Genomic DNA, 26,865 nt, shown 5'->3' on the forward strand with positions numbered 1-26,865 from the left:
CCAAGTTAGTTGCAAAGCTGAGGTTAGGACGCAGATCACCCCGCCCTGGTCCAACCTTCTCTTGTTTCACTTTGGGCTCTGGGGACGTGCAGATGTGTCTGTCGGCTCCCTGTGTGGCTGCAGGCGCTGAAGACCACAAGTCATGTCTTACCTGCCTTGGTGTCCCCACTACCCAGCACGGAACTGGGTGCACCTTAGCCCCAAGCAGACGTGTGTGCAGTTGAAGGATTGTAAAGGAGGGTTATGTGGAGGGAGTGGTGGTGACTCAAGATGGGTGTGGAGAAAAGCTGGTGACCTTGGACAAGTCCCCACACCTCTCCTAGCCTTAGTTCTCTCACTGATAACAAGGGTCTTAAATCCCATTAAGTGGTTCTCAAATTACGTCCCAGGGCACCCTAGGGTTACAGGAAGTGTCTTAGGACTTCACTGCAGGTAGGGAGTTACTCCTTGTCCCGTATCCCTAACCCCAGCCTCAGCTTCCTGTGTCTGCTTTCCGTTGTGTAGATTTTGTTTCAGGAAGGTAGGATTCACTGCAGAACAAAGTTTGGAGACCACCAGACTGTTTGATCTCTAAGATCCCTGCTGGCTCTTAAAAATAAAACCCTGAGTTACCCTTCCCTGATGATGTATTTGCTGCACATCGTTTTTAACCCAGTGGGAGACTGGGGAAGGAGAGGTTTCGTGTCCCCTGGCTACAGGGAGGAGAGGGACTGGGGTACAAGAGGGCCGCGGGGAGGAGAGGGACTGGGGTGCAAGAGGGCCGCGGGGAGGAGAGGGACTGGGGTGCAAGAGGGCCGCGGGGAGGAGAGGGACTGGGGTGCAAGAGGGCCGCGGGGAGGAGAGGGACTGGGGTGCAAGAGGGCCGCGGGGAGGAGAGGGACTGGGGTGCAAGAGGGCCGCGGGGAGGAGAGGGACTGGGGTGCAAGAGGGCCGCGGGGAGGAGAGGGACTGGGGTGCAAGAGGGCCGCGGGGAGGAGAGGGACTGGGGTGCAAGAGGGCCGCGGGGAGGAGAGGGACTGGGGTGCAAGAGGGCCGCGGGGAGGAGAGGGACTGGGGTGCAAGAGGGCCGTGGGGAGGAGAGGGACTGGGGTGCAAGAGGGCCACGGGGAGGAGAGGGACTGGGGTGCAGGAGGCCTCAGGCTCTGCTGCTGCGCGGGGCCGGCCCAGAGCCTGGAATCGGCGCTAGAGGTCTGTCTGTGCGCCTGCTGTTCCTCGTCTGCCATGCCTCGTCTGACGAGGCAGGACGGCCCGGCCCTAGGGCTCGGTGCGTGGCTCAGGCCCGAGAGGTCATGGCCTGCTCGCTTGTTAGACCACACTGCTCCCTGACAGGCCAGGTCCAGGCCTCCCCGTGAGCTCTTGAGACGGGGATTGCTGGGTTACTGCCCAGAAGCCATGATCCCTGTAGCCGTGTGATTGTTGCTCTTCCTCCCTGATTGTCCGTCATTTAAGAGCTAGACAGAATCAGCTACCAACTGCTACTGTAATGCCATGTAACAAATAACCCCTCCCACATCTGAGCGGCACACAGTAATTACTCAGTTCGTGTGTCTGCATCGGCAGGATGCAGTGGGATGCCCCCCGACCTGCTGGTCCCGTGGGGCTTGCTCCTGCATCTGGGGGTGGCTCACCTCGGCGGGGTTGGCTAGGGTGGCTCAGCGCCAAACGCCTCTCATCCTTCCCTGGGGTCCGTGCGCCAGCCTGAGCAAAAGTTCTCACACTGATGGTTGACGTGCAAGTGGGCGAGCAGAAACAGACAAGGCCTCCTGGACGGAACCTGGGGCCTGATGCGGCCCAGCCCAGTGTCAGTGGGGATGCTTCACGGTCCTTGCTTGCTGTTGTTAGACAGAGCTGAGTCTTCTACTTGAGTTCAACACATTGTCCCAAACCCTGCAGCAGCGATAAGAGAAATGAAAGACCGTGCTTTCTCCACGCCTGGCCTCGCCCTCGGGGAGCCTGGCAGGAAGGCGGGAGGACCCGGGCGATCCCTGGACCGTTGGCCCAGGCAGGCTGTTCTCTTCTTTGCTGGCCCGACGATCGCGCTGGGAATTCCTGCCTATCGCCCTGGGCCACCTCACCGGTCCCTGCGCCGCACCCTTCAAGGCCAGACCATAGCTCCAGAAGCTTCCTGAAAACTCACCACAGCCTCCTCCTCCCAGCCCCGCACCCTCGTGACTGCTGCCCAGTCTCCCAGGCCACGCCCCGTCACTGGCAGGGTCCCTACTATCTTCTTGTCTTGCTTGCCCCCAGCAGTGTTGGAGGCCAGCCCCTGGCTCAGTGCTGGATCCAGCAGTGACCACAGAGACTCCATCATGCCCTCACAGAGCCACTGTCCTGAAGGGGAGATGGTAGTCATCAAATGGTCACACCTGTTGTGTATAATTAACTGATAAGGAAAGGAGGCGTCCTGGGTCACCTGTTAGAGAGTACAGGGGTGATGAGGTCATTAGGCAAGATCTGATGTAATGGGGGGTGGGGGCAGGGAGGCTTCCTGGGGAGGGAGGAAGGATAGGACCTTTGTGCTGAGACCTGAATGTGGTAGGAAGTTCCTCAGAGAGGCTCAGGCAGAGGAAACGGCACATGCAAAGGCCCCAAGACGGGAGGAAGCAAGCCAGGTGCCCCCAGGGAGCAGAAGGAGGCCCTGGCACCTGGACTGCAGGGAGCCAGAGGGAAACTTGACAAGACAGGCTGGGAGGCTCGGAGGGCCCTGGGGCCACGTGGAGACTTGGGGAACTGGTGGCAGCAGTGCCTGGGGCTGGGACAGGGTGGAGCCGCACAGCGTGGCGCCAAACGGAGGCTCCTTAAACTCGAAGGCACGTGGAGCGGCCGCGTTGAACAGGCGCGTCAGCCAGCGTGCCTGGGCGTTCGGGACTGTGCCCGCCCCACCTGGCGACAGGACGGCGGCCTCCGCCTTCGCCTGGAGTGGTAGGTTTGAGACCGAGCGATGCTCAGGCTCCATGCTGTGGTTTCGGTGCCTTCTTGGGACTGGTAGATGCTTTTATAAAAGACAGGTAAGGTTCTAGACAGGGACTTTGGCCACGGTCCACAGGAGCGCAGCCCAGGAAGTGTGGCTTTCTGCCTCCGCCATCAGCACGGAGGACGGAGAAGTGGCGTGCACCCACCCAGGCCCTGGCGCCTCTGCCGTCGGCTCGTTGACTCTCATCAGAAACAGCTTTGTTTTGTTTTGCTGGTGTTCGGGGTTCGTCAGTCTCCAAGAAGTGTACGTTCCCCCGGCATGAGAGCCACCCGCCATCGGGGGAGCCAAGGTCAGCGTGTCAGTTGACCACACTTTTAGGAAGTCCACTCTCTGTTTGGCTTGGTCATAAGTGAATGCCGACTCAGGGAAGAAGCCAGCACTTTGTAAATTAAAGTCCCAGCCCTGAGAGCTTTTGTCCCCTTCCCTGTGGCCAGATCCCCTGTCCCCAGGGAGTCGGGTGAGGGCGCTGGGGCTCTGGGGCGGGACTGGTCCTAGAGGAGCCCCCTGGGTGAGTGAGGAGCCTGCTTGCTCTCCTGGGTGCTGCTCCCAGCCACACCCACAGGCGGGGGGGGGGGGGGTGGTGGTGGCCTGCGGCAAGAGGGAAGATCCCTTTCTCTGAAAGGAGTGTTCCCCGCCCCTGGTGGGGCCTCCTAGACAGGCTGCTCTCCCAGTGCCCCCAGGCTGCCTGCTCGTGGACCTGCACTAACCTCCTCCCGGCGGAGTGACTGGGGGTAAGTTGCTTAACCTCTCAGAGGTTTATAGCAGTGTCTGTCTCACAGGGTTGGTGTGAGATTTAACTAATTAATACAAAGTTAACGATCAGATCCCGGGAGCAGTGCCTGGGACATGCCAGCGCTGCCCAGGGAATGTTTCTCGTCCTTCTCTTTGCTGAGGGGAGACAGCATCGCAGCCAGATGCGGGGTCGTCGTCTCTAACCAGTTAGCTGGTATCTGTTGACCACTACGAGGGTGATCTTTATTTGAGTCACTAAGGACACAAGAGTGAGGAGACAGCTGTGCCTCTTGGCACTTAGAGGACATAAGAATGTTATGGAGTATCATCCGTGTGACAATAAGCCGATAAATGTGTAACAAGTCGGTGATAAGTGCCATGTGAAGAGTAAAGAAGTTATGGGGGGTAAGAGTGACATGGTGTCCCGGTGACGGACAAGGTGGCGTTGAGACAGAGACACCGAGGACTTGAGGGACTAAGCCCTGCGGGAACCCAGGAAGGGGTGACCCAGGCAAAGACGTGGCGCGGAGGAGGGGGTCCGGCACAGCTAAGAGCAGCGAGGGGGACGGTGTGGCTGGAGGGCAGGACGGGGAGGGAGGGGCAGAGGGAATAGGGCGGGCTCGCGCAGGGCCTTGCAAGTGAAGTTTGGCTTGACTGCGAGTGGGAGGGAGTATGGAGCTAAGGAGTGACAGGATGTGACAGGTCCTGGAAGGGTGCTTTCTGGCTGTGTCTGCACGAGAAGCACTGATGGTGAAGGAGTCCCCAGAGACACAGTTTATGGCCTCGGCTTCACTAGCACTCACCCTCTGCGGGCCTGGGAGCGGCTGGGGGGTCTGGACTTGTCGACTGCCCAGCATCCCGTCCTCTTGTTCAGGAGCACCTCCCTCTGCTGGGTTCAGATGCAGGAAGGGGAGGGCCAGGGATTGCCAGGGGACATCTCCAGGGGGCACCAGCGAGCCGGAAAGAGTGTTGCCCCCAGGCAGGGAATGTGCGTGTGGCTGTGTGTGCAGACGCAAGTAGGAGTCTGTGTGGGCAGGCGTGCCTGCACGTGTGCCTCTCCGGGTGTGTGCGCACACGTGTGTGCATGTGCGTGTCCATTCGTAGGACAGAGCTGGCGAGCGTGCTCCTCATCTGCAGCTGCACTTCTTTTTGACCCCTCCGTCACCTCCCAGCTCTGCACAGGGGACCCTGGTGTCTCTCTTCTCTGTGACACGACCTCACTGGCCAAGGACCTGTGCTCCTCACCCCGCTGTGTCCACTCGACCAGGCCCCCTTCCCCAAGGACCCCTGCTGCTAAGCAGTCTGATACGCCCGTTCGTGGGCTGGGCTTTGTAAATAAGGCAGTCGTGGTTAACATTCCCTCCTTTCCCCACCCTCGCTGAGTGCACGTGGCAGATTCGCAGTCCTGGAGGCAGGGTTGGCAGCCACATAGCCACTTGCCCCTGTCCTCTCCTGTGTCCCCAGCAGGTACTGCTGCTCACTGATCACACTGGTCTTGCCCACTGAACCCATACTTGACCTCAGGATCTTTCTTATTTAACTCAGCACTCCAGGCAGCACTAACAGTGGACATGGATAAGTTAAGTGGGATCTAACGTGCCTAACAGCCCCAATCTAAGGTGTTCTGGTGTCACCTCTGAGGACTAATTCTGTGACTCTGATGATGGAACTTTTGGCCACTGTATCCATTTGCTGAGCAAAAAACTTACTGTTTCTGTACCAGAGGCCTTAATCACAGTGCCCCAAGGCTCTCCGCCAGGTGGAAATGGTTAATTGACATGTGACTTAACCACACAGGGGAGACCTTGGGGGCCAGAGTGAAAGGGTTACAGGACTTTCTGCTTTGCCTCGGCTGCCCCAGCCAAGCTGTGGTCCCAGCTGAAGCCAGGCGGAGCTTTGCAGATGGGTTCAGAAGGAGGTGGTCAGCCAGGACCCCAGACTTGGGGGTGGGATGGGAGACGTGGGAAGTCAGCTCCCCAGCCCTTTAGCTGGCAGAGGTAAGAGAAGGGAGAAGGAGAGGGAGGAGGAGATGAGGGAAAAGAGAGAAAAGCAAACAGTATCGGAAGAGGAGACCAGCAGAAGCTAGAGGCAGCAACGGAGGAAGGAGGGGACTGCCTCTTCCCCGGGAGACTGGGACTTCTCTCAGGGAGGGACCGGGGCTTCCCGCTCGCACCTGCCTGGTCTAAGAGAGCGTTTTAGACCTATGCCTCCCCCATCAGATTGGCTTCCCCAGGGCAGGGCTGGCCTTTCCCATCAGAGTGATGGCTCCCCCAACAGGGACTACGTCATCCAACCTGGGGACTCCCCGAGGATAGAGGAACATCCTCTGCCACAGCCGAGACCCTCCGATATAGGTGACTGGCCAGTGGGGCCGGAGCTCCGCCTGCCTGACTCCTCTCTTCTCCCCTCCCAGGGCTCACAGACACCTTCAACATGGACACCAGGAAGCCCCGCGTCATCCCCGGCTCCCGGGATGCCTTCTTCGGCTACACGGTGCAGCAGCATGAAATCAGCGGCAAGAAGTGGTGAGTGAGAGCTACTGCCCCCCCAGCCCTGCGCCCCCCAGCCCTCCATCGGCTGCTCGCGTTGGCCCTCACACACAGATGCCCCTCTTCCCAGGGGCTTGACTTCTTGTCCTGGCAGGTCAGGGGCTGCCTAGGATCTGCCATCTGTGAAATCTTGAGCCTCGATCTTCTCATCTGAGAAATGGGGACACCCCTCCTCCTCTGGGAGCACAGGTGGCAGGCACCGAGAACCAGCAGCCACTCTCCCATCCCTTCTCGGGGCCTCAGGGTCTCAGCAGTGAGGGCGGTGCCTCTGGTTCTGGCTTCTCGGAGAGCCATTGAGGGGTGTCTCTCAGGGGATGGGTGTGAGTGTGCTCAAAGCTAAAACACAGGCACCGTGAGGCAAAGGGAAGTGAGGACAAGACTGAGAGGGGGCGAGGGCCAGAAAGATCCCTCTGGACCCCTCTGGGGTGGGGGGTAGTCAAGACGAGAGAAGGGTCTGCCTCCGATTTTCTAAAATAACGTCGAGTTACATTTTGCATATTATATAATGTACTCACTTCAAGGGTACAATTCAGTGATTTGTGAATTTTTTATTTCTGATTATTTTTCAAATTGAAGTCTAGTCGGTTTACAACATTGTGCTAATTTCTGGGGTATAGCATAGTGATTTAGTTTTACATAAATATTCCTTTTCATACTCTTTTTCATTACAGGCTATTACAAGATGTTGAATATAGTTCCTTGTACTATATAGCAGGACCTTTTGTTTCAGTGATTTTTTTTAAAAACACATTTACCAGGTTGTGCAGCCGTTCCTACGAATCGGTTTTAGAGCATTTTCACCCCCCATACGAGCCCTCCTGCACGTGTGCTGACAGCCACTGCTCTCCGCCACCAGTTGGCTTTACCTGGCAGGGGCAAGGCCTCCCTTCCTTCCTGAGATGGAGAGGCTGCTTGGCCCTCTTGGAAGCCCTTGCCAAGTCAAGGGGCCACGTGGTCACTGGCCACGGGTCCTACCTTCCCGCTTCCCACCGTGGCTTCCGCCTTCTCCTCTGCTTCCCTGCCTCCTTTCCTGCCCTCCACATGCTACCAGGTTGCAGAATTTCTGTTTTCCAGTTCTCCAGACCTTCTCTGCACCCACGGTTCCCTCCGCCCATGCTGACCTCTCCTGCCTTCCCCACGCGCCCTATCACTCCAGTCTGGCTAATTCTCTCATGGATTTTTTGTAAAGAAATACCTTACTTATTATCTTTCTATCAGGGTAGAACTTAGATACAGTGAAGTGTAGACGTCATACGGGTTCGGCTCAGTGAACTTTTATGCATGTATATGCCCACAGGATCACTTCCCAGAAAGTGGTATAGGACGTGGCCAGCTCCCCCAGAAAGTTCCTCTGTGCCCTTCCAGACTCCTATCACTACAGATTCATTTTGTTGTTTTTGAACTTCATATAGGTGGTATCACACAGTAAGTCCTCCTTTGTACCTGACCTGTTTTACTCAGCATTTATGTCTTTGAGGTTTAACATATTGTTAACTGTTTCGTACTTGATGCTTTTTCACTGGTGTGTAACATTCCACTGCAGCAATGCACCACGACTGGCGTATTCATTCTACCATTGATGGGTCTTTGGATTGTTTCCATTTCTGGCTATTTCAAATGGAGATGCTGTCAACATTCTTACATGTGTCTTCTGATGAATATATGCACTCATTTTTATAGGTATGGACTCAGGAATAGAATCGCTGAGTTAAAGGGAAGGTGTATGTTTAGCTTTCGTAGGATCTGCCAACATTTTTTCCAAAACAGTTTACCAATTCAAACTCTCTCTAGCAACATAAGAGCGCTCCAGCTGCTTCCCACCCTCACTAGCACTTGGTGTTACCAGCCTTACTAACTTTAGCCTTGCTGGTGGTATGTGGTAGTATCTCACTGGAGGTTTAATTTGCATTTCGCTAATGACTAATGATGTTGAGTAGCTTTCTGTGAATTTATCGGCCATTTTGCTGTCCTGTTTTGTGAAGGATTTGATTGAGTCTTTTGCCCATTTAAAAAATTACGTTGTGTATCTTTTTCTTATCCATCTATAGGACTTTAAAAGTATATACTATATACAAATCCTTTGTCAGAGAAAAATCATTGCGAAGAACTTCTTCCAGTCTGTAGCTTGCCTCTTCATTCTCTTAATGGTATCTTTTCATGAACAGAAATTCTTAACTTTAATAAACTCTGATGTATCTGTCTTCTTTATGGTTAGTGTGTCTTGTGTCCCATTTAAGAAATTGTTGGCTCTCCCAAGATCGTGAAGATGTTCTCCTCCAGCCGTTTGATGCTCTTGCTTTTTCACTTAAGTCAGTAATTCATCTCAAATTAATTTTTGTGTGAGATGTGAGATAAAGTTCAAAGGTTTTTTTTTTTTTAAATATGGGTGGCCAGTTGATCTGGGACCATTTGTGAAAAGACTATTACCTCACTGAATTGTAGTGTTGTCTTTGTTGAAAATCAGGTGACTCTGCATGTATGGGTCTATTTCTAGCCTCTATTCTAGTCCATAGAAGAGAAAGCTGCCTTGGTTACTGTAGCTTCAAAGTAAGTCCTGAAGTTAGTGTGAGTTCACCATATCTGTTCTTCCTTGACAAGATTGTTTGGCTATCCTGGATCTTCTGTATTTCTTGATGAATTTTAGAACCAGCTCATCAATTTCCCTTAATCAAACTTGCTGAGATTTTGATTGGGATTACATTGAATCTATAGATCAATTTGGGAAGAAATGAAATCTTAGTAATATTGAATCTATTGACTAAACTTCAATTTTGAAAAATTGAGTCCTCCAAACCATGAACATATATATTCCTCCATTTATTTAATTTTTTTAAATTTCAAAAATTTTCAAAGCAATAGTGCTTTGAAATTTTCAGTATAAAATTCTCGCATATATTCTATTACATTAATTTCTAGGTGCTTGATATTTTATGCTGATTAAAATAGAATGTTCTTATTTCATTTTCCATTTTTTCCTAGTATAAAAAATATGAATTATTTTTGTATATTTATATTATATCCAGGAACTTTACTAAATTCATCTGTTATTTCAAATAGTTTGCTTGTAGATTCTTTTGAATTTTGTGTACAAGCAGATCATCTGAAATAATTATAGTTTTATTTCTTGTTTTCCAGTCTTCATAGCTGGTATTTCATTTTTTTCATCTAATTGCAATAGCCAGGACCTTCAGTACAAAGTTAAATAAAAGTTGTGATACTGAATGTGCTTTTCTTATTTCTCTTATTGGAGGGAAAAATTTCAATCTTTGACAATTAACTAAGATGTTAACTGTAGTTTATTCATTTGTTTATTGTAGATACCTTCAGATTAAGGAAGTTTTTTTCCTATTCCTAGCCTTCTGAGAGGTGTGTGTGTGTGTGTGTGTGTGTGTGTGTGTAAATCGGTATTGAATTTTACCAGATGCTTTTTCTGCAAAGATTGAGACGTTATATGATTTCCTTTATTATGTTAATATTGTTAATTATACTCATTGATTTTTTTGAATATTAAAGCAATATGTATGCCTGAGAGAGACTTCACTTGGTCGTCATGTGTTCGTGTATGTATATATAGGATATATATATATGTATAGGGTTTTATTCATTAGTGTGTTCTCAGGAGCTTTGTCTCTGTGTGCCTGAGGTGTATTACCTAGCTAAATGCATCCAATGTGATCTTTATTTATTTTACAACTCATGAATTTCCATTTCATTCTTTTTTTACAGACTATAATTCTACTAGAATAATCTATATTTCTCCCATTTACTCCATTTTAAAAAGCATATTAATCAAAGAGGGAGGATATAGCTCAGTGGTGGAGCACATGCATACCGTGCACAGGGTCTGGGTTCAGTCCCCAGTTCCTCTATTAAAAAATAAATAAATAAATAAACCTGATTAACACCCCCCCCCAAAAAAAGCATACTAACCATAGTTATTTTGAAGTCCTTCTCGGCTGACTCCAGTATCTCGATCATCTCTGGGTCTGCTTCTAATGATTGTTTTACCTTATGGTTGTCAATGACTTTCTGACTCTTTGTCTGTTTTATTTCATTCATTCATTCTATGCTGAACATTGTGAATAGTACGTGGTACAGGCTGCAGACTATCACTTTCCTTTAAATAATGCTACTTTTTTAAAAGTTTTAATTTTTAATTGTTGTGAAATACACATAACAGAAAATTTACCGTCGTAACTATTTTTAGGTGTACAATCCTGTCGTGTATTATTTTATGATAGTAAACAGTACCACGCTCATTGCTTTTCAGAGAGGAGAAGCCGTTGGGGCTCGGTGTGCCTGTGTTCACAGGAGTCCACAGGAGGTCTGGTCCCCAGGAGGCTGTGTTCTGTGCTGGCCGGGGCCCCCCAGGGTGTGTTTGCTGCCCTGGAATCAAGGCAGAAAGAGTCAGCCTGATTTTGGCCGGGTGAGGAAACGGCTTCCTTCACCCTCGCTACCTGCTCACCCCGGGCACTGTACGAAAGGCTGGTTTTGCTGATGGAGGCGAGAGTGGGTTAGGCTCCTGAGGCCTGGAGCCCCAGCGCGGGTGAGGGTGCTGTGCGTGGTTACAGGGAGATGTGTGCCCGCGGTTGTGTAAACCACGTGGGGTGGTGGCTCGCATCCAGCTCCTCCCGTGTGCCAGCTGCTGGGTGTGCTTGTCCTGTTTCAGCAGAGTGCTGAGCGGGGCACCCGCCGCCAGGCTCGGGCTGCAGCAGGCTGGTTCCGCAAGGTGGTGGCATCTGGCTTCGTGGGGCATGGGCACCCCGTATCTTGTCATCACTGGGAAGCCAGGGCTGGGAGACCGATGCTTCAGAGACAGCGGCCCAGATCACTGTCTGTCCCAGACAGGTGAGAGCCAGCACTTGCTTTCTCCCAGAGCCATGTCTGCTGGAAACAGAGCAGTAACAGTCCTCCCGCCAAGTGCACACACGGTCTCCTTGCAGGTGCCCAGGCAGTACCCGCGGCGTCTGCCCAGGAGTCAGGTGGACCGGGGGCTGGGGGGAGAGGCGGGGTGGGACGGCCCTGCTGGGCCCTGCCTCCCGGGCACTGCTGTTCTCTCTGCCTGGCCTAGCAGTGCTGCCCGCAGGAGTGTTCAGGTTAAATAATGCTACATTTTGTGCTGACAGGCAATTAAAATACTGGTGAAACCACCTGGATCTTACACAGCTTGGTTTGGGCCTTGGTTAGGGCAGGTGTCATCTAGCTGTGCCCTTACTCCTAGGGCACGGTCTTTGCTCCTAGGGTGTGGAATTTTGGGGGGTCTCGACTGAAAGCCCAAAGCATTCATTAGGATTTCTCTATTCTGACGGGGCACGAACCCCCAAATCTCCCAAGCACTGGGCAGCCTCTAAAACCCCTGCCCCCCATGGCTCTTCTCTGACAGGTTTCCCAGAAGCTCACACTGTGCAGGCGCAGCTTAGGGGTCAGCCAAGGACCCTGAAGGAAGGTTTGAGCAGAGTTTCACGGGCTCCTTCCTGTGGCCCCCCATTCTGCCTGCTCCCAGCAAATCCCAGTCGTCCTTGCCACCCCCGCTGCGATTGCTGCCTCCCGCACCCAGCAGGACTGCCGCTCTCTGGACTGTGCCCCGAGCTGCGGGGCGGGGCCCTCACGGAGGAGCCTGGGTGCGTGCGGACTCAGTTCCCGTGCCCCCCTTTTCCCACGTACTGAGCTCTGCGCTGACTCCGTCCAGCGGCTGAAGATAGTTGTTTCCTGTGTTTTATTTAGCTTTCACAGTTGTTTATAGCTGGGATTGAAAGTCATGCTCTTTCACCACCTTAAACATCACTTCTCTGGGACACCGCTGACCACCCCGTCCCGTCAGCAGATTAGTTGTGCCCACAGAACTCGGGGGTTTCCGCTCCACGCCAGCGATCAGATTGGATAGTAATCGCCATTTCACTGTCTTTCTTCCTGACGTCAGGGGTACGCTCCCTGACAATTCACAGGTGCTCAAAAGAACATGCTTTGAAAGACTGAGTTAATGGTCTGGGCCTTCCTCAGCCAGCCCAGGAATGAAGCACGCAGCATCCATATACTCTGCATGGTAAGAAGGGTTAAAGGTTAAATGGAACTGACTTTTCCAAGACCGAATTTTTTTTTACCAGTATTTGTTTATTAAGCTTATGTTAATAAATTTCACTAGATTCTGCAAAGCACTGGTATGAGTAAGACATGGTTCCACTCTCAAATAGCTCACAGACCAGTTGAGGAGGCAACACTAATTAATATCCTTGAAATAATTAAAAAACAACGCAAGACACAATGTGACAAATACAGCCTGGGTTAGTTACGCTCACCTTTGTGAGGTCGCCTCACCTCCCAAGCCCCCTCCCCGACGGCCTCTTCCTGCCTTGTCTTGGAGTCACGTGGGCCCAGGCTCCCCTCCCCACTGGACACTGGCCTCTTGCTCACAGCAGAAGCTCAGCCTGTGGCTGGGCGGCGGCTCTGGAAGGGCTTCCGAGGAGGGGGAACTTGAATGGGGTCTTGGGTTTAGTTGGGCCGAAGGGCGCGGTAGGATTGACTCATGGTCGCTCTTGCCGATCTGAGAGCAGCTGGGGGCATCCTGGGGGAGGGCTGGTGTGCACTGCAGCCACTGGCCCAGCGTGTTTTCTGCCCCGACTGGGCCGAGGGAAACAGAGAGGCGTTGGAGACCCAGGGAGCTGCACCTCATGCAGGACAGACCGGCTCACACAGGGCCTTTCAGGAATCCCTGTCCTCGCCTGTGTGGACCCCGCTGCACATCCGGCTTGGCTGCTTCCCTCTCTGCTTTCTCCCCAGGCCCTGTCTTTCCTGTCCTGCAGGCAGCATTCCAAGGGTTCTGTTCAGACAAAGGACCCTGTGGATGTTGGTCATGGGAAAAGAGAAGTCTGGGGGACACTGGCTGGCTGTTGTGCGCAGGGAGGACTCCAGGGGTGTGCGTTGATCGATGTCCACACCAGGAAGAACCTCAGAGGAAGGGCAGGAGCAGGGGTTTGAAATCCAAAGACTGCACCTGGAGGAAGACCTTGGGAGAAGCTCATTCAGCCTCCTTGCACCTCTGTTTGCTCATACACAAAATGGCTATGAATTTACCTTTCTCAGGGTGCTAGGAAAGCTCAGATAATACCCCAGACTTGCATGTGTTTTGTAATCAGTAAAGCAGGAAATGGAGGACTGAGCGGCTTGCAGCCAGCAAGCACCAGACCTGCAGTCAGGCCTCTGGAGACTTGGTCGAGAGGCTCCCTCTGACCCAGGCTCTTCTCCCTCCTGGGTGTGGCCCTGGCTTCCAGCGCTTAAGGTGGAGCTGGCACACCTGGGTCTGCATCTCCTGGGCCTGGAGCGGGCCAGGGAGTCTGTGTTCTAAAGAGCTCCCAGGAGACTCTGGCAGGGAGACTGGGGCCTCCTGAGGACCACCATCTCCACCGAGGGTAGGGAGATGCCAGCGGGTAACAACCTCACCCCCCAGGCCCTGCCCAAAAATCCAGGTCCCAACACTGCCGCAGAGAAGGACCCACCAGCTGTCTCCCAGGGCGGTCGGGCCCCCGTTTATCAGGCTGTGAGCCTCCTTTTTGTTTTCAGTTTTTATTTTTAAGGGATGAGTTTATTTTATTTTATTTTATTTGGGGGTTTTGTTTTTGGAGCTGGGTAGGTCCTTAGGTTTATTTATTTATTTATTTTAAGGGAGTACTGTATTGAGGGTCGAACCCGGACCTCCTGCATGCCAAGCAGTCACTCTACCACCGAGCAGTGCCCTCCCCCACACCTGCCCGAGGCTTTGAAAGTTAAGTGAACCAGACCTGGATGCAAATGTGGGAGGGTGAGGGGACAGATCTAGTGGGCTGCTGCTTTATTTTCTTAACCCTTCACCTCCTGCCTGCTGCGTTCCCAACTCAGAGCTCAAGCTAAGCCAAGCTGACTGTACACCAGTGCTGCAGGCGTCTTGAACAGTTTTCCACACGCCTTGGTTTTAGCAACAATAACAACACTTACAGACGCACAGAAAGAAAAAGAGAAAACAAATTCCCTCGGGCCGAGTATTCTCCGCCCCTGCTCTTTAAGCCCTTGTGTGTTTTCAGGGAAGTTTCATCCACGTGACTCTAACACACGTACATTGAAATCGGTAAGTCGGTTTTAAGACCATTTGACGTCCCAGAAGCCCTGGTGTAGGGTTTACAGAGGACGTCTGTGAGCCTTTGGTCCGCTGGAGCAGGAAGCCTCCTGGTGCTGAGAACAAACAGAGCTGGGCCCCACGAACCTGGCACTTATCACTGAAGCCTTCACCCGGGAGAGAGAAGCCTCAGCTGTCAGCGAGGCAGAGCATGTCGCCACCTCCCCTCCCGGGTGTTGGGAAGCAGGAGTTGGTCGCCTAGTGGTTCCGAGAGGGGACCCCTGGGGACCTCAGTGGGCTTGGAGAACAAGAGGGCGTGGTGAGTTCCCCGGGCTACAGGCTCAGGCACATGAGCAACTTGTAAGGGAAGCAGGCTCGTCGCCATCTTACAGATGAGACAGCCGAGACTCCGAGAGAGAGAACATGACCAGTAGCTGGTGGAGCCGGGTCCGGGACCCAGATCTCCCGAGGCCCAAGGCGGCACAGCGCAGAAGCAGCCCCGGGCCCGAGGCTGGCCAGGGAACAGTCGTCCACGGCGGGTCTCTCCCCACCAGCTACACTGTTGGCCCCACAAGAGCCGAGGCTGTGATGTCCCAGGACCCCACACTAGGAGATTCACATAAAAATGCCGAACCCAGCCAGCAAGAGAGGACATGTGCTCACAGAGCCCCAGTCCCCAAAGATAAATACCAAGAGATGCAGACAGGATGGCAGGAGTTCATGCAGAGGGAGAGTGGATTTCTCATTCAGCAGGACTAGGTGGGGGACTGTTCCAGAGACTGGCTGCGGGGCTGGGGGCGGGGGCTACCACAGAGGTTCTTAGATACCAGAGACAGGGGATTGTATCTGGGAGGCAGTGGGGAGCCACTGAAGGTTTTAGAGCAGGAGAGTGGCTCACCACAGTTCTAATTTTTAGGGTGATCACTTTGGCTGCCATGTGGAGGATGGGCTTGCGGGAGGAGACCCTGGAGGGGAGAGTCTGGTGGGAAACTATAGACGTCTAGGTGAGTGGAGGGCCTCAGGGGTGGGGCTTGGAGGAAAGGGCCTGTTTTATGAGTGTCCGTAGTTCATTCACCCGTTCTTGAGAACTTGTGCTAGGTCCTGGGAATTCAACAGTGAACAAAACTGCAAGTCCCTGTCCTGATGGGACTCCTCTTCTTCTAGAGGGGCAGGCCCCAGGATTGGTTTGCCCCTCATCTGTCAGATGGCCTTGCGTGCAACAGAGAAGCACTGGGTAGGAAGGGGGCCTAGGGAGCAGGGAGTGGGGGCGAGCGCTGCTGTCCTACACAGGCCACCAGGAAAGGACTTGGTGCTGCTGGGGCGACAGCGGTCAGAGCCCCGAAGGAGAGGGAGAGTCTGAGGCAGCCGTGGGACTGGCCAGTGCAGAGGCCCTGGGGTGGGAAGGTGCTGAGATGTCCCAGGAGCAGGGAGTGTGGCTGGAGTAGAGTGAGCAGGGCAAGAATGAAAGGGCTCAAGGTCAGAGACGAACCGGCTGAAGGATGGCTGAGGACTTGTCTTGCTAACTAGGAAGATAGTGAGAAAGCAGAAACGTAAAATCCAGCAACAGGAGACAGACTTTGTGCTGACAGGTGACCCAAGTTTTGGCCCCACTGGTTGGAAGTATCCAAGGGTCATCTGAGTGCCCGGGAAAGCTGGCAGCCGGGGACTGGGGGCTTCAGCTTGAGGGGAGGTCAGGGCCGAGACTCTCAGATCTGTCCTAGAGGGCAGAGGAGGAAGGGTGGTGCTCATCCCCAGCTGGGGAGGCGGGGTGCACCCCGAGGGCTCATCTGTACGCACCTTTCCCAGAAGCAGCCCGAGGGGCCCAGCTCAGGAGCTTGCAGCTCCGGGCAAACTCACAGGCCTGGAGCCCTTGAGATGTAAGTAAGCCTCGTGGCGCATGTCCCTGTGCTCAGAGGAAGCACAGAGTTCTGACGAGAACTCTTTGCAGCATCTGCAGTTTCCATTCACGCACTGGCTCTCAGGACTCGGCTGCATCAGAATCCGTTGGCATCGCCGGCCCACCTCCAGTTTCTGATTCCTGTTGCTCTGGGGTGGGACTGGGGAGTCTGCTCTTTGAACAAGTTCTCAGGTGGTGCTGGTGCTGCTGGAGACCACAGCCTGGAGATTCTGTTCTTGGTTTCTTAAGCTGGTGACAGCAGGCAGAAACAACATGACCTGAATTGTGTCGTGGTCCCCACGTATGGGGAAATGGGGAGGAGGGAGCCAGGGGACAGCTGGGGACGGCGGGAGCAGGGGTTGGGAGGACGGAACCCCTGCCATCGCCATCCACCTGAAGGCGCTCCCGTCTCTCTTAGCTCTTCCCCTGCCTCCTTCCACTTTTCGGTTTTCTTTTTTCTTCTCTTTGCCCGTTTCCTCTTCCTGGTTTCTGCAATCATTGCCCTGCTCCTTCCTCAACTATTCTTCCCCTCTGTCCCTTCAGCCCCGCCCCATCCCTATCCCTCCTCCCCTCTGGGCTCCTGCTCAGGAGTCTCTGATGGAAATGGCGAGAGAGGGCTTTGGAGGGGAGGGTGGCCAAAGCCAAGGAGGCTGCCGGTCCCGGTACCTTGCTGGCCTCCTGGCTCCTGCACGGAGCTGCCGCGTTGTTAGTCTCGTGAGCCTGACTGCACCCTTGCGGGGAGAGCAAGGAGCCCAGCCGAGGCTTCCTGGAGCTGCCCGCCTGGCCTGAGGCACTGCCCTCAGGGTACCACCCAGCTTGTGCGCAGAGGGACAGGGTAGTGAGAGGCAGGTCCTGGAAGCCAAGGGAAAGTGGAGAAAGGACTTCCAGACTGAGAAGGACGTTAGACTTGCGGGTCGATACCAGAGCCTTGGTTTCCCCAGTTCCGGGGTGTCCTGATGGGAAACAGAGGCTTCTCTTGGGGAAAAGGGAGCATCTTAAACATGACTGCGTCTCCCTGTGCCATGGGAGGACAGACTTTGGTTCCTCCAAACTCACAAGGAGTCCCAGACGGCCTCCCATCTTTTTGAAGGGTCCTTTTGGATTCCTTTGCAATAACTGAACTCAGAGTTTGTGTGGTCAGATGCTGAAGGGCCTGTGTGGTTGGGTGCCCTGTGGTGGGTGCCCTGCGGACAGACCTTGAGGCGGTGGGGAGGGAGACCCAGAAACCTGCTGGGCTTGGAAGCAAAGTGCAGCTCCTGCGAGCACCCCACGCCACCTCCACCTCCTCTCACAGGCTTGGCGTCACACAGGATGGGTACCCTCAGTCTCCAAGCTGGCAAAGTTAGGATGGACCTGCCTGATACAGGTTCACCCCATCTCTCCCCAGAGACCTCACTGAAGACGTGGTGTCTTCACACTCAGGACTATCTCCTTGGCCTGAAAAGAGGGTCACCTTTGCGGGGGACTTCAGGGGACCCTGATTCTCAGAGACAGAGGTGGGTTGGGAAGGCCCAGGAGGTGCGGGTGGACATGCAGTGAACATGGGTGGGGTTGGCCTTCAGGACTGCTCCCCCTGCCTGGGAGGGATCTTAGAAATTATTTAGCCCCAGTCCTTTACTTTACAAGCAAGGAAACAGAGGCCCAGAGATAGAAAGAGACTACAGCAGGGTCACCCTGAAAACCCAGGTCTCCCAACGCCCAGTCCAACATCATTTCCACCTCCTGTGCGATTTCCACCTGGTGAGTGTGTGAAGACTGCCGAAGGGTCAGTTCTCCCACCATCCCGGGTCCCTTGTCTCCAGATCACTAGGTGCTATCTGCTTAAACTAAACTCTGATTTCAGTGAGGCATGACTTCTCCTGCCGTGCCTTTAGGTACTGACCTTCTCAGGTCACAAGTTGCATTTTCACTTGGCTCCTCCATATCTAAACCCAGAAGCCCACTGATGGTGGAAGCTGAGGCTGACTGGGAGGAAAGCCGTGAGGAGTAAATCCACAAAAACTGGCTAGGAAGCCTGGGCCCAGGGGGATGCCCACAGGCCCTGCCATTCCCTCCTCTTCAGCCTCTCATCTGCAGCCCTTTTCTGCAAGGTGATAGCAATGTCAAGAGATGGGCACAGATCTCCTGCCTCAGCAGATAAGTGAAGGCACCCGAGGGTGGCCCCTTACTGCAGGAAAAATCTAGGCTTTCAGAACCACACAGCCCTGGGTTCCCCTCCTGGTTCAGCCATTTTCCAAGCTGGGAACCTGAACACATGACATCCACTGACTCTACCACAGTTTCTCCATCTGTAAAATGGGCGTGATGATGCAAATTCCTGAGTTCTTAGAGGAAGAAAAAGGAGATGGTGTGTGGAGCGTCTACCATGGGTAGACGCTGGGTAAGCTGGTTCCCTGCACAGCCTCTTTCGCAAGAAAGGATATGGTGTCCCTGGGAGGTTTCCAGGAAAGGGCCCTGGGCCTGTTCTTTGGGCAGAATGACAGATCTTGTCCAAGTTGTCCCTCCTCCTCGGTGACGGGGCGTTATCAGGCCTGGCACAGCCTCAGCCGTCGCTGCTGTGGAAACCTCGTTCAGGAACACCCTAAGCTCTTTTCCTGGCTTGGGCCCCCAGAGTGGGCTCCCCACACTGCAGGGCAGAAATGCCCTCTGCTGTTTTCTCTTGGAACAAATAAAACGCAGCACTGTGACTCATGCTGGTTAAAAAAGAAATCACTACAGAAGCAAAGCCCAGGACCAGATGAGCCCACCCAGCACACGCGCGGGAGGGAGGGAGGGGCACCGACGGGTGGGTGGACTGGAGCCGGTTCAGTGGCTTGGAAGGCACACACAGAGGCAGTGATGAGGGGGCCAGGTGTGGTGACAAGCGGACTGTGGCCCTGTGAGCCTGGCATCCGAAAGCGAGAAGGGGCGGGGCGTTGAGCTAAATGGCGCAGGCTGGCCGCTTTCTTTGTCATAGTCAGTGGGTCAGGCTCTCATTTCCCTTCAAATGGGTTGAGCGTGTCCTTTGTGGTCACCTTCCCTCTTCTGTTCTAAGCACTTCTGCGCATTTGGAAAACATACTGTTTGGATGTAAGCGGAGGTGGACCCAGAAAGTCCCAGGAGCAGAGCAGAGAGCCAAGCGTGTGGAGTCCACAGCTGTGCTTGTGAGCAGGCTCGGTGCCCGAGACGCCAGGGCACGCGCTTGCTGCCCATTCCTTGCACGGCTCCTTGTACACAGAGGAGTTTTTATTTGTTAGTATTGATAAAAGTCTTGTGAGATGGGACAGTTTTTTTAAGGCACCTAAAAATGTATCGAGAGGAAAGGGGAGGAAACAATTTAAATATCTGTCAGTGAGAGAATGGTTGAGAAGGAAAGCAACCTCTACAAAGGATGAGGCAGAGCTACACCACGTTCCCCTGAACGTCCGAGGGACCTGGGCCGAGAAAACAAATGGGGTCTCTGGCCCACGGCCCACAGGTCCCTCTTGGTGATCAAGGAAGGGTCTCACACGTGTGGGCCCCACACCCGACACAGCCGAGCTCTGTCCGCACCCCAGCAGGCAGCCCCGGCAGTGGTGTGAGTCACCATCAGAAAGACAGGTCCACAGATGAGGGCTGTCCTGAGCTGATGGAGCAGGAGATTCTGGCATTGCAGTCACCCAGAGTCAGCGGATGTGGGCTCTAGGTACCTGTTCCCTTGACCCCTAGGACTCCTCACCCCACAGGAAGGGACACAGCCAGAGAGGGGTCAGTGCAGAAGGACCCAGGGCAGGGGCCCCAGTGACCAGGTCTCAGTGTGGCGTTGATATATAGTGATGTGGAAAGGACAAAATGCTGAAGAGGAAGAAGCGCACTGCAGAGCCATGTGTGCGATATGAATGATTTCATTTTTTAAATTGCCTGCAGATATGCCGACCCGTCTTCTGCATGCCTGCCGGTAATGGTAGCTATTTGCAGAGGACTGGGCTGAGAAGGGGAGGGGAAGTCCTTGCACGCCATAGTTGGCACAGTTCTGTACTATGAACATTATACAAGTATGTATTATTTTTATAATCTAAAAAAACTTAAACAATATTTTTTAAATGTTAGTACTCTTTTTATACCAAAGTAAGTATTTCTTGTATTTTCTTGTGACCTAAAGAAGCAAAAGAAATTTTTTAAAAACCCAGTCCTGGATCATTCCTGGACGGTCAAGGAGGCTACGGTGGTTGTAATCCCCAGATGTAGTAAAAATTCCCTGAATAATCGTGACTTTTCACCTGCCCAGAGGGCCTCATACCTGCTGCTTCAGCAGATCCTTCACACGAGGGCTCCCAATCTTGCCTGCATATCTGGAAGCTACTAACGATAGATCCCCAGGTCCCATCCCCTGACTGGCTGAATGAGAATCTTCTGGGGGATGCGCCCGGGAATCTGCATTTGTAGCTCCCCAGGTGATTCTGGTGACCAACAAGGGCTGGGTCCCACTGCCCTCCAAGCCCTGGGTGGTACGGTCAGTCCCATTTGGCAGAGGAACACTCGAGTCCCAGGGCAATTGGTAGCCTTGTCTCAGGCCAGGGTGTGGAGCCTGCTGGTTCCTCTGCTACAGCTCAGTCTACTCTCCCTGCTGAGTTAACAGGTGTTGGGAGACAAAGGAGGGCCTGCTGCCAGGGGTCCCAGTTTGCAGGCTATCACATCACAGTGGTCCCACCAAGCCAGGTGATTAGCTAATTTGTTCAACAACTGTATTTGGGGTACCTGCTCTATGCCAGGCACTGCTCTGCATTCTTTCTTCGGGTACTTAGAGCCACAAACCTGAGCGACAAGGTCCTAACTCCCCTGTGGTTCCAATTCTACTGAGAGATAAAGATGATTAAAAGGTATAGGGAGAAGACAGCACCCTAGAGTGCAGAGTGCTGTGAGGAAGGTGAGGCGGGGTGGTGGGTGGGGAGTGACAGGTGATTAGGAAAGGCCTCTTTGGGGAGGTGACAATGGAGCTGAGCCCTGAATGTGCACAGCATTCGTAGCAGCCTTGGTAAAGTGGGCAGACAGGTGGGCAGCAGGTAGGTGATACACAGCCTCAGGAGATACGGTGAAGAAGGTGGGCTTTGCTGCAGGGGATCTGGGCTCTGAGCCCAGGGAGGGTGGCCAGCCACCTTGCCTCTGCCCCCCCACGTGGTGCTTCCCCATGAGTGTGTGGCAGCAGCCCGGGAGGCCTTGTTCACCCTCGGATGCTGGGCCTCCCTCATTGGTCTCAGGTGGGGCCCAAGGTGCTGCGTTTCTAATAAGCTCCCAGGAAAGGCTGGTGCCGCTGGGCTGAGAACCACTTTGAGAACCATGCTGTGCTGTAACGGCCCGTTGACCTGCCTGTCTCCTCTCCTGGCGAAGGCGAAGGCGCAGGCCACATCACGTTCACCGCCATGCCCCAGTGCCTGGTGCATTTGTAGGAGCACAATAAATGCTTGAGAATCAGTGAGTGGCTGAGGCTGCAGGTCACCAGCAATGTGAAATAACATGTGTAAAGGCCTTGGAACCTACAAGCTCTGTGCAAACGTCAGAGGCCCTCTGAGAAATGGGGCAGGTAGACATAGAGCGAGAGAGAAGACTTACAAGGCTCACGTGATGTGGAGGCTGGCAAGCCCCAGAATCTCCAGTGTGAGTCAGCAGGTTGACGACCCAAGATTACTGATAGCGCAGTTCTAGTCTGAAGGCCAGCAGGGGGGAGCCCTGCAAGGAGCTGACATTTCAGTTTGAGTCCAGAGTAAGAAAAAGCCGATGTCTCAGCTCACAGGCAGTCAGTTAGGAAGGATTCTCTCTTACTCCAGGGAGGGTCAGCCCTTTTGTTCCATTCGGGCCATCAACTAATTAGACGAGGCCCACCCACATCGTGGGGGACAATCTGCTTTACTCAGTTACAGATTTGTATGGTAATTTCATTCAAAAACACCCTCACAGGCACACCCAGAATACCACGTGACCAAATACCTGGGCACCCCTTGACCGGGCACCTGGTCAAGTTGACACGCAAAATGAACCATCACAGTGTACGTGGTTATTCAAAATATACCCAATGGGTTCTCACCTCTGACAAGGGTTTTCTAGAAGCAAGGAGAATAAGGACTGTACTGGCAAGCAGAGGAGTTCTCATCTTCCTAGCCCCCTGAAGTCCAGGCCTGCCAGGCGTCTGAGCCAGGGTGAACCACAGGCCCCTCCAACCAGCCCAGGAAGACGAGGGGTGCTGCCCCCCTCGGCAGGCCCCACGTGGGCTCTCTCTCCACACCCCACCCCCAGCCAGGACCGGGGTTTGCTGCACTCAGCACTTCCCTAGCCCCATCTTGAACACATTAGCCATCGTCCTCAGCTGGCTGGAGGAGGTTACATTTTCCATGGAGAGAGAGAGAGAGAGAAACGGCCTCGCTGGAGGAATAGGCTCTCTTTGTTCCCTTGAGCTCTCTGCTTCTCAGTTGGAAGCCCCTCCCCGATGCCTCTGTCTGACTTAAGGGGAGGAAATGAGGCCAGGAGAGAAATGGAACAAAGGGCCTGGAGTGGCTTTGAGTGGAGGAAGAATGTAGGGAGAGGGGATCAGGTGAGGAAGGGAAGGGCCCCCGGTGGGGCCAGGCCCAGCTGGCCCAGGGGAGGGCGGCCCTCTCCCCATGTGGGGTGCTGCCCAGCCCCTAGAGCTGGGCCTTCCGAAATTCCCAGTTCTTCTCCGTGGTGGAAAGAGCACAGGATGTGGAATCGCAGATCTGGGACTGACCAGTGTCTCCCCACAGGCTTGTCCTGTCCATCGTCTGAGCCTCAGATACAGTCTGCCCTTCCAGCCCCAAAGCTATTCCGGTGACCAAAATCAAATGCAATTCAATTGCATCAAAAGTGATTCATTAAAATGAAAAGAATAGTTGGTGAGAACTGGGTGTCCTGGGGTGTGAAGTCCGGGTCTTACAGAGAGGGGCAAACAGGCTGGCCAGGGCCGGGTGACCCACACCCACCTTTCCCAGGCAGTCCGTGCAGGCCTCTGGGCTCAGGACCTCCTCGGGGGCAGGCCCAGCAGTTGGGGCTTTCCTCTTTCCTTCCGCAGCAGCTGATGGCCGTTTTCTTCCCATGGCTTCTGCTGGCCCGTCTGCCAGGGAGCTGCTCACACCTGCCTCCCAGACACAGCCAGCAGAAGGCCAAGCTGAGCCTAGGGCCCCAGCTTCCGCCTCCAGGCTTTCCACCGTCTGAGGTTTGGGGTCGGTGGGGCACTGGCCTGTTTGCCAAGACACCTTGCACCGGTCCTGCTCTCCCGCATCTACTCTGAGTCCTCAGACACAGCCCTTCCCTGCTTCAGGCCTCCAGTGCCTCGTTGGTGCGTGATGAGCCTAGCCCGAGGACCCTCCCTCAGGTTTCCTCCCAGCTCTGGGGGTCTGCAGGGCCAGTCACCAGGAACCAAAGCATCTGGAGGGGCAGGCTCCCTGTCCATGTGGCTGTGTGAGATGCGCACAGAACAAAGGGGTTTCTGTCCCCACAAGGCTGGGCCGGGGGGCAGGTTTGTGCATCCAGTTAAACCAGAGAGAAGTAATGTGTGTGGTGCCGGCAAGTCAGCCCTCCACTCACACAGTAAGCATGTGCCCAGGTGGAGCATGAGCTGGGGGACGTGAATCTGCTCCTCTCCCGTTGGTCCTGGCTGCTGTGTTCCTCTCGCGGTATGATAATACATGAAATTTCCAAGGATAATTTTAACTATGTGCTTTTTTTTTTGCCTTACACACTCTAATTAGGATGTTTTCAGTTATAAATACTCAGAGCTATATAGCAACAGGTACTTATTGCTTATATAGCTGAAAAATCCAGCAGCATTCACACTTCAGACATAGTTTGATCCAGGGGTTCACAGTATCATTAGGACCTCAACTCTTTGTATCTTTAATTTTTTTTTTGATAGAGGTGCTGGGGATTGAACCTAGGACCTCGCACGTGCTAACCACTCGGTCTACCACTGAGCTACACCCTCCTGCCTCCCCGGGTTTTCCTCTCGAGGCTTCTCCCAGTCATCCCTCTGTCGCTGCAGCGGCTCTTGATGCTCACCATTGCACGGTGGCTGCCAGCAGTTTCAGGCCCTGCATCTGCACACGATGGCATCCAGAGAAAAGGGACCACGTGACCCCCTAAGTCCCAAGTGGAAGTCCTGAGAGTCTCTCTGACTGGGGCGACTTACGTCCCTGCCTGCCCCGACGCGATCACTTCAGTCCAGGGGTAGCAGCGGCCTGGCCTGCGGCAAACGCTCAGTCCCTCCGACTGGGGACGGAGTCAGATTTCCTGGTCCCGGAACAGAAGTGAGGAGCTGATGGGAAGAGGGAAGCGGAAACCCAGGGAAGCAACAGCACTGACTTTAAAGGAAGCTGGGTCACTGCATGCACCCTCTGTGCACAGAGAATACTCGATTTCTCAGCCACCTTTTCTCCAGACACTGAGTCTGGAGGCTTCTGTCACACCCGAGGCGAAGCCACTAGCTCTTGAAGCTGCTGCTGCTGTAGACTGTCAGGCAGAAGGGAAGGTCAGCCCCCGGGGACCCGCGGCTTCACGACCACCCTCCGCTAGTGCGGCAGGGCAGACGCGGGCGTCGCGGCCCTGAGGAGTTCCGACACTAAAGCACTGGCCTCTGCAGGCAGCAGGAGTTAAGTGCTGGCTGGTGTGGGAAAGGCTGGGCTAATCAGTGAGAGTTTCCTGGAGCAGGTGGGAGTTTGTGCGCGCTCTTAAAAGGATGGTCTCTAGGATGGGGTTTGCACAGCACAGGGGATGTCCAGGGCAGTGTGCTGGGGTCGAGACAAGAAATGGCTCAAGTTCTATTCAGGGCTGTCTTTCATCTGAAGAGGACGGGGTTGCGACGTTCAGCACACAGACCCACAGCTGCCCACGGGTGCAGTTTACATGGAAGTGTGCGCGTGCTGGGGTGCATGCTACCCTCCATCCTGATGGGAGTGTGCCGGTTAAAAGGCTTGGAGGTCAAACTGCCTTGAGGGGTGGAACCAGGACTGAGTCCCCTGGGGCCTTGTTGGAGAGGGTGTGACGCAGGGGTCCAGGGGCCCTTCCCTTAGTCTGTGTCCTTCTGGGACCCCAGGAGCCAGCACGCAGAGAGGCCACATCCCGCCTTCCTCAGGCGGCCATCTCCGCGGTGCGCCTCCTCACTTGGGAAGTCCCTGCTTAGAAAGCGGCCATCAGGGAGGGGTCCTCCAGGGCTGAGGCTGAAGCCTGCCACCGGTTCTCCCGTCCACAGCAGCCCTGCTCCCCGCCTCCGTGGGAGGAAGGCTGGGAGCCCACAGCCGGTGAGTCACGGCACACAGCCCGCGGAAAGGGTTCAATGCTCGCCACAACCTTTGGGGTTTGCCATCTGGTGCCCACGCCAGAGGGTGTAGGGTGTCCAGCCCCTGAGACGCGCAGGGGGCCTGCAGGCTGCGATGGCTATATAAGGCTGAGGCCACAGGAGGCGCCCAGGCTGCCAGACCCCACGAGCAACTTGGCAGGTCTCGGTGGTGACGCAAACACTTTCCCGCGCTCAAGCACCTACCCTTCACAGCGAGACTGAATCATGTCCTCAAAACCTCAAGCCCGACAGGCACACGCGATGCCGAGAGTCAAGAATGGCAGAGAGCGCTGCCTGGGCCCTCCCTTCATGGCAGAGAAACATTCGGGGCAACACAGAGCAAGTTGCCCCCGAGAGCCAGCGCCAGCTCCACCACAAACAGACTGGGGCTCAGTCAGCTCGCCTCCCCGGGCCTCAGTTTCTGCATCTGTATTATGGGAACGGTAAGCCCCGTCCCGCTACCTCGTGAAGTGCCAAGGACCCCGGAGGAATCAGGTTTGGGAGAATGCGGGTGGGACAGAGGGAGTGACCCTTAGTCCTTGAAAAGGAGCCACCTGGTCTTGAGGCAAACTGGGGGCCACGACAACTTGGTGTATTTACTGCAGGACAGATGCCATCTAGGAGGCCTCTGGTCTTTGTGTGCAGCTTACCTACGTAGACCCCCTCATGCTTCTCACTGCCTCCCCCCCGACCCTGGAGGTAGGCGGGACTGGAATTGTTAACCCCATTTCACAGTCGAGAAACCCGGGCCAGTGAGCTTCTCCAGGCCACACAGCAGGCTGGTGACAGAGTCAGGATGCAGACCTAGCCCCCGGAACCTCAGCCCAAAGGTCTTGCTCTGTGACCGGGGCCCCTCCAGGGCCTCAGAGCTCCACTCTGAAGAATGGCGGGTTGTGAGGGGTCTGCTTGGTCAGGCTGAGGGGGCGTTTTCTAGAAGACACGGGGGATTAGCTTTTCTAGAAGATGGCCAGGTTTTGTTCTTTGCTAATCTGAAACCTGCTATGCCTGATTGTCCGAGAGGCACCCTGCGAGGTTTTCCCGCAAGGCACTCTTTCCAGAAGGCACTCGCCGGCAGTGGTGTCCCAGAGGGGACGTCCCTCTGGAACACTTGGTTGCGTGCCAGGTTGACCCTGAAAACAGGAGCGGCCAAAAGGCAAGCTTGGAGCCCAAGCCTCGCTTCCTGACCTCCCCCGCCTCTTTTTTTTTTGGCTAGAAGAATGGAGCGGCCTCGACCACACAATCACTCACAGAATTAAGTAGCCAAAAATCACGTTGTCTAGACAAACAGATTTTATGTGTCCAATTAATTCCTGCCAGTCAAAAATAAGC

At 54.3% G+C, this 26,865-nt stretch overlaps 1 protein-coding gene across 1 annotated transcript in view; it reads left to right on the top strand.

Annotated features, from left to right (window-relative positions):
* ITGA11 (integrin subunit alpha 11) overlaps positions 1 to 26,865 on the top strand; it is a 111,608-nt gene that overhangs the window by 23,174 nt on the left and 61,569 nt on the right. The window contains exon 2 of the mRNA XM_072951168.1: positions 6,120 to 6,231. Within this exon, the coding sequence (XP_072807269.1) occupies positions 6,120 to 6,231 (112 nt within the window). The remainder of the gene's footprint in view (positions 1 to 6,119; positions 6,232 to 26,865) is intronic.

The sequence above is a fragment of the Vicugna pacos genome, chromosome 27 (genome assembly GCF_048564905.1).
Source record: "Vicugna pacos chromosome 27, VicPac4, whole genome shotgun sequence".
NCBI classification, from domain to species: Eukaryota; Metazoa; Chordata; class Mammalia; order Artiodactyla; family Camelidae; genus Vicugna; species Vicugna pacos.